The sequence below is a fragment of the Limulus polyphemus genome, unplaced genomic scaffold (genome assembly GCF_000517525.1).
Source record: "Limulus polyphemus unplaced genomic scaffold, Limulus_polyphemus-2.1.2 Scaffold560, whole genome shotgun sequence".
NCBI classification, from domain to species: Eukaryota; Metazoa; Arthropoda; class Merostomata; order Xiphosura; family Limulidae; genus Limulus; species Limulus polyphemus.
The window spans coordinates 435,702-442,445 of record NW_013666170.1 but is presented as its reverse complement, the minus strand read 5'-3'; the positions used below and the strand labels follow the sequence as shown (position 1 = coordinate 442,445).

The following is a 6,744-nucleotide window of genomic DNA, read 5'->3' as shown; positions in this document are numbered from 1 at the left end:
CACAAGTTGCCTAGCAACAACGAAAAACAAAACGTGCTCTAAGTTTCTTTATAAAAAATCAGCCTGGAGCCTAATAAGCTAAAAAACATGTTACAAGGTCAAGAAGCATAACAAGCAATATTATTATTGTGGTTTGTTATGCTAGAAGATAAAATCAACAGTAAGAATAGATAAATAAGAAATCTGTTAATCTGTTGTTGTGGGGTATCCTTTCCCACTTTTGTGTATAGCTGAAGTGACCGACTATCTTGAACGTTATTTTAATACTAGTACGCAGTTATACAACACTCATAATTATATAGGTTTTTTTTTTTTTTGGCACATTTTGTCTTTGCACGTTTTTGGATTACGTTTTAAGATATTTTCACTTCATTGTTTTGTGGTTACTGAAGAATTTTGCTCACTTGCACATGATGATGTTCTCATTTTGTAATTGTATATTTATTATTACTACTGTATCTAGTGTAGCGGTTAGCAACAGCTTCAATGAATAGAAGTCAAGTATTTAAAGTTTATACTTTATATAAAGTTAAAATATTTGTACCTATTTAATCATCTTCTGTGATTGTACATGTTTCACTTGTTGTTACAGATACATGTAATTTTACCGGGCAACAAAGATTGATATTCCTAGCTAATGATGCACTATAAAAGCATTTGCAATATAATCGTGTGAAAAACACATTCGTTTTTACACGGACTTTAGTTTTCTTTTCCACATGTTTCCAACTATAGAAACTATAGTGAACAATAGGAGAAAAACTTTACAAGAACTATAAACTCTGATTTAGAGCTAAAGCAAACTAATAAGCTTAAAGTACACGTAATGGATAAGTGCAGAGCAGAGCTTTTTAATGAATAAATAAGCCTGGATACTTTATATAAAACGATTCTGAACATGCAAGTGGGTAAGTCACGTAACAACTACAGCCATTATAAAGTCACGATAGAATGAAATGTGTCCGAACTATTTTTTTGCATTATTTGGCGTATCATAGGTAGTCTGATGCCAACGAAAATTGATTGCTTATGGGAAATCTATTCAAAATCCCTTTCTGACGTAAAATATACATACACTCAAATCATAAAGATGTGTTTAGAATTTCCAAGATAGATATATCCTTTGTATTTAATGGTATTAAAACACAAATGAATATGGATCATCTAACGTACCGAATCCATTCAGAAAGAGACCTGCAACAAATCGTACCCTAATCGTTGTAAATAAATTGGGGCGTCTTGTAAGCAGCTGAGAATCCACGAATACAAAGGTAGAGGCAAAAACAGTCCATGTGCCACAAGCAACAGTGTAACATAATAAAGAAGGATCTCTATATGTAAGAGAAACACAAGTGACGTGTCCATAAGTTGCTTCCACCACATATCATTTCAACCATCGCATATCTGAAGTAGCTGGAGAATAAAAATAGGTATTCGTGTTATTCCATACGAAAATATACCTGTCAAGTCGCTGGACGCAGCGCTAATCTGTTTCTGTGCGATCTGACTGTTGAAATTGGTACTGGGAAACCACTGTCCACTTATTCTAGATAAATTATGGAAAGCAACATGCAGGAGAGGTGTATTTTGAAGATGGCAGTCTTACATGACGGAGTATTAAGATGGACAGTCGTCAGCTAAAGCATGACCGGACATGGCAACATGGACTGTTAAGATGGACAGTCTTCAGCTAAAGCATGACCGGACATGGTAACACGTACTGTTAAGATGGACAGTCTTCAGCTAAAGCATGACCGGACATGGTAACACGTACTGTTAAGATGGGCAGTCGTCAACTAAAGCATGACCGGACATGGCAACACGGACAGTTAAGATGGGCAGTCACCAGTTAAAGCATGACCGGACATGGCAACACGGACTGTTAAGATGGACAGTCTTCAGCTAAAGCATGACCGGACATGGCAACACGGACTGTTAAGATGGGCAGTCACCAGCTAAAGCATGACAGGACATGGCAACACGGACTGTTAAGATGGATAGTCTTCAGCTAAAGCATGACCGGACATGGCAATACGGACTGTTAAGATGGGCAGTTGTCAGCTAAAGCATGACCGGACATGGCAACACGGACTGTTAAGATGGACAGTCTTCCGCTAAAGCATGATCGGACATGGCAACACGTACTATTAAGATGGACAGTCTTCAGCTAAAGTATGACCGGATATGGCAACACGTACTCGCTTTTCCTAGCGAGCCCGGCATGGCAAGGTGGTTAGGGTGCTTGACTCGCAATCTGCGGGTCGCGGGCTCAAATCCCCGTCCCACCAAACATGCTCGCCCTTTCAGCCGTGGGGGTGTTATAATGTGACAGTCAATCCCACTATTCGTTGGTAAAAAGAGTAGCCCTAGAGTTGGCGGTGGGTGGTGATGACTAGCTGCCTTCTCTCTAGTCTTACACTGCTAAATTAGTTCCAAACTAGAAAAGTATTCAGAATAACTTTTAGAATAACCAACTTAAGATATACACCAAACAATTCCTCACCCTTCTATCTGCATTTGTTCTAGAAATTTTACCATTTCTGGTTCCTTTGGTTATGGGAAACTACTAAGGCTATCTGTCGCTGTCCCTAATTTTGAACTGTCAATCACAGAGAAGCCAATCGACTAGCAACACATACCGCCAACTCTGGGGCTACTCATTAACAATGAATTCATGAAATCAAAAAAACACGTAGGTTCAAGAAGTCTTAACATAAAACGAAATAAAAACAACTTATAACGAGCGCTTTCGAAAGGTGGATCTTTCTTCTTCAAGGGCAAACTATGAATAGTGCGATTAATCGTCACATTAGGTAGCCCCTGTGACTGAAAGAACGAGCATGTTTGGCAATGGGTTTCGACCCCGCAAGCTGCAGATTTCAAGTCAGCGCTCTAACCACCAGGCCATACCAGGCTCTGTTTGTTTTTTAAAGTTAAGCACAAAGCTACACAATGGGCTATCTGTGCTCTGCCCACCACGGGTATCGAAACCCGGTTTGTACCGCTGTGCTACAGGGGGGCACCAGGCTCTGAATTATTTCCGAAATTCGTATTTGCTACCATTATAGCGGAGGTTGTTAACCTTCAGTTGATTTTGACCTTTCAGCTACATTGCTCAAAAGTTAATGAAAGGGTTCTTTGGGGACATTCAGTTTTTATACTAAAATTGATTAAAATCCAATGAAAATATTTTGAATTATGAGGCTAACTTTCAATGTGACCTTGACCTTTGACCTAAATTTACAAAAGCTAGTAAACTGGTCCATGGGAAACACTAAACTTATGTAACAAGTTTGATAAAAATCAATTGAAAAAATTGTTAATTACACTGTTCACATTTACACATAGTAGTGATAATAGTTCCCTTCCCCTGCTTGACGTGATATCGTGATTGACTCGATGTATTTCTGTCGACTAAATACTAGTTATAAACAAATATTACTGAAAATAATCACACTATATTATCATCAATAACATCTGAAAAGAGTTCCCAACGAAATTAGATTATTAGGTTCATCTTTAATTATTATTAGAAGTTAAGACATGTTTCCATAAAAATAGTTCACTTCTTACTGAAACCCACTATCAGTAAAATTTTAACTTAAAGTTCATTGAATTTTTTTAAAGAAACAGCTTTCAACAGTCATAAAAAATGTGTATAAGAATCGTTTCCTATTGACACTAGTTTAATATAATTTCAATAGAAAATCGTTAAAAAATCAGTGTAAAACTAACGCTTGCTTATTTTGTATCTTTAACATTTAATTCTAAAATATGTAATTGAATTATTGATTTAAGCATATATATAACCATCAAGTGTTATAGTATTTTGGCACTTGTGTATAAAGTTAAAATGTTTTTCATTGTGTACCAGTTTAACGTTGAATATTATTTAAGATTTCAACCATCAAGTATTTTACAGTGTTGTGTAAATGTGGTTGTATAATTATAATCTGACTTCTTAGGTTCCCTTGCATATCTATTTGTGCATTTTGAATAAAAACGATTCAATGTGAGCAACAATACGAAATTAACGATTCTTTTTATTCCTCATTAGTTCCCAAAAATACGCCAATCCATTCTTACTCTGTCTTAGTTCTGGTTGTTCATGATAACATCTGCTGCCAAAATAAAATAAATCCTATATCGATTCACTTTGTGTGCGAATTTATTTATTATATATAAGCTTCTCCCACAGTTTTGTAACTAGCAGAACCGACTTGGCAGACGGACTTTGAGTAATATCTTTAACTACAGGACGTAGCCCCCTTCCCAAGACGGTACCAAAGGGGCTAAAACGCTCCAGAAGTCATCCGTAGAATTATAACGATCTAAGACAGGTTTTCGTGGTCGCTGAATCTGAATATTGCATTGGATTTTCTATTCCTAGACCTCTTCGGGATTCAGGGGGCGCCATGTTTGCAACTGTGTTCATACCTCTATTCACAAGATATCGGACAAAACGTGTACAAATATCACTGGCGGGCGTTCTAACAGTGTTTGTTTTCGGGTATGGACCCTCCTTGGGGTTCCTAAAAATGTAATTGCTGATAATAGAGAAGCTTGATAGGTACGCTATGACCTCTGTGAACCATGCGGTGGCCGTTAAACCTCGAAACGAAACATGGGTATTTTATACTAGTTTAACTGAACTAATATAAATTTACAAAAGCAAATTATACACATGAGTTGCCCGTTTCTAATATGGCATGCAAATTAAAATCAAAACCCATAACTGATCAACACATATGAGCCTTTGCTAGATTATACCGATTATCAGACTTAGTAAGTTAAAGAAACTATGCAACAATTCATTAAAAAACGAATAAACAGGGCCTGTTTGATAGTTGTAAGAAAGAAAAGATCGAAGACTTTCTATATAAAAACTCACGTCAATGTTCATACAACTTCAGAAAAAGAAATTTTACATCTTCTACCTTAGGAAAAAGTGATCATTCAATTTCAAATATTTTCTAAATGATGTACTTATATTTTTCTCTCGCTGCATGCTAACTTTCACCTAGTCCTAAATTATGTTAGTTCTTTATCATTACACAGAAGTTGACTTATTTAAATATTGTGGCTTGAATCGATCAATCATATAAGGACAAGTCTGCGCATCTTTCTTGTGTTCACTATAATAAAGGATCACGGGAGGTGGAGCTTCGATCTTGGGCGACCGGTAACTCCTACATCTCTGCCACTCAGTGTGACGTGAGCGACAAGAAGAGAATGAACTACGACTGAAAATACTTGGGTTGCTAGAGAACATTAGAACTTAGAGCTATGCGAGACGTCCGAGTGTTTTCACTCTGGGTCCTCGCTTTTCTGGGGCTTTTCGGTAATGGTATGATGCTGGTATGGCTTTGGGCGCATCGGAAACGAAGAATTCGAATTGTCCGCTTGTTTGGAAATCTGGCAATAGCTGACGTCCTGGTGACTCTATGTGGAACTCTTCCTCTTCTTGCTTTAGAGTACCTGGGTACTGAATGGCGCGTAGGAGAAATCCTCTGCAAGATTTTCTATTTTCTTCTGGGCTTCAGTTCTTGTTCTAGCAACTACATGATGGTGCCCATTGCATTTGATAGATGTAGAGCCGTGAAACGACCCCTTGCGCTTCGAATCAAGGTACGTGTTGTTAATAAATGCTCAAGCTTTTACATATAAGTATCAATAATTGAGCAACATTGATGTTTAATGAAGTAAAACCTCAAGTTAGATTAATTTGTGATTCTTTTATAAATTACTTATCCTTTAAGAAAATATATTAAGTTTGAATGAAAGGTTATCTACTGAATGCATTTTATAATTTCTAGATCAAAACATCTTCAGACATTTACGTATATTCTACAAACTTAATATGTTTTCCTATTGACATTGATTCATATTTTCGACTATTTAAGTAATACCTTTAGTGTATTTTATCGATATTAAATTCTAACAATCTTTCTTAGAATTATATATATTGAAAAGCTTAAGTTTATTACTGGCATAAAAAGAAAGAAACGTCATATATAAATAGTCATCAGACGGCTTAAAGCGTCAAGAAAGTTTAGGTGATGATGAAAAATAGTTAAGTAACTGTGAAATAAAAAATACAAACAGATAACTTTCACGAAAAGCAAAGAAAAACGAGTTAGTTTGTAGTTAATCTCGAAGCTACATAATGGGCTATCTATGCTAGTTTCTAGCGTTATAAGTCCGCAGATTTTCTGCTGTGCCACAGGAAAACACAAATAAGTATGAAATTATTTGTTCGATTTAAATTGTTTCAAAATGAATGTTAAATTAAAAGTCGGTTTTGTATAGCAATCATCTGCATAAGTACCTGCAGTTGTTTCTAAGCTATTGATCGATTTTGTAGTGATGGTTTGTAATTAAGCACAAAGTTACATAATGGGTTATCTGTGCTCTGCCCACCACGGGTATCGAAACTCGGATTCTAGCGTTATAAATCTGCAGACATACCGCTGAGCCAATGGGGGGTTGTAGTGATAGAAAAAAAATTCAATAATTTATATCAGTTGAAAAATGTTTCTTTTTTTTCTACACATTAAATAGATACATATAGTCCATAATATTTGGAACTTAATTTTATTTCCTTACCAAGGCTTCCTTTTCTTCCTCACCGGCAAACAAACAGAAAAAAAAATCATGTGAATAGCAAGTGAGTAAATATTATGGTTCATTTGTTCACCACTTTTGGTGAAAGAGAATTTTGAAATCTCCATATTTCTATTATTC

The 6,744-nt window shown here is 36.1% G+C and overlaps 1 protein-coding gene across 2 annotated transcripts in view; it reads left to right on the top strand.

Annotated features, from left to right (window-relative positions):
- Positions 1–5,206: 5,206 nt before the first annotated feature.
- LOC111085702 (chemokine-like receptor 1) overlaps positions 5,207–6,744 on the top strand; it is a 56,305-nt gene continuing 54,767 nt past the window's right edge. The window contains exon 1 of one of the 2 annotated variants that reach the window (XM_022385538.1): positions 5,207–5,628. In XM_022385538.1, coding sequence (XP_022241246.1) covers positions 5,287–5,628 — 342 coding nt within the window. In that variant the 5' untranslated portion in view covers positions 5,207–5,286. The remainder of the gene's footprint in view (positions 5,629–6,744) is intronic. The other variant, XM_022385541.1, reaches the window with a different exon arrangement.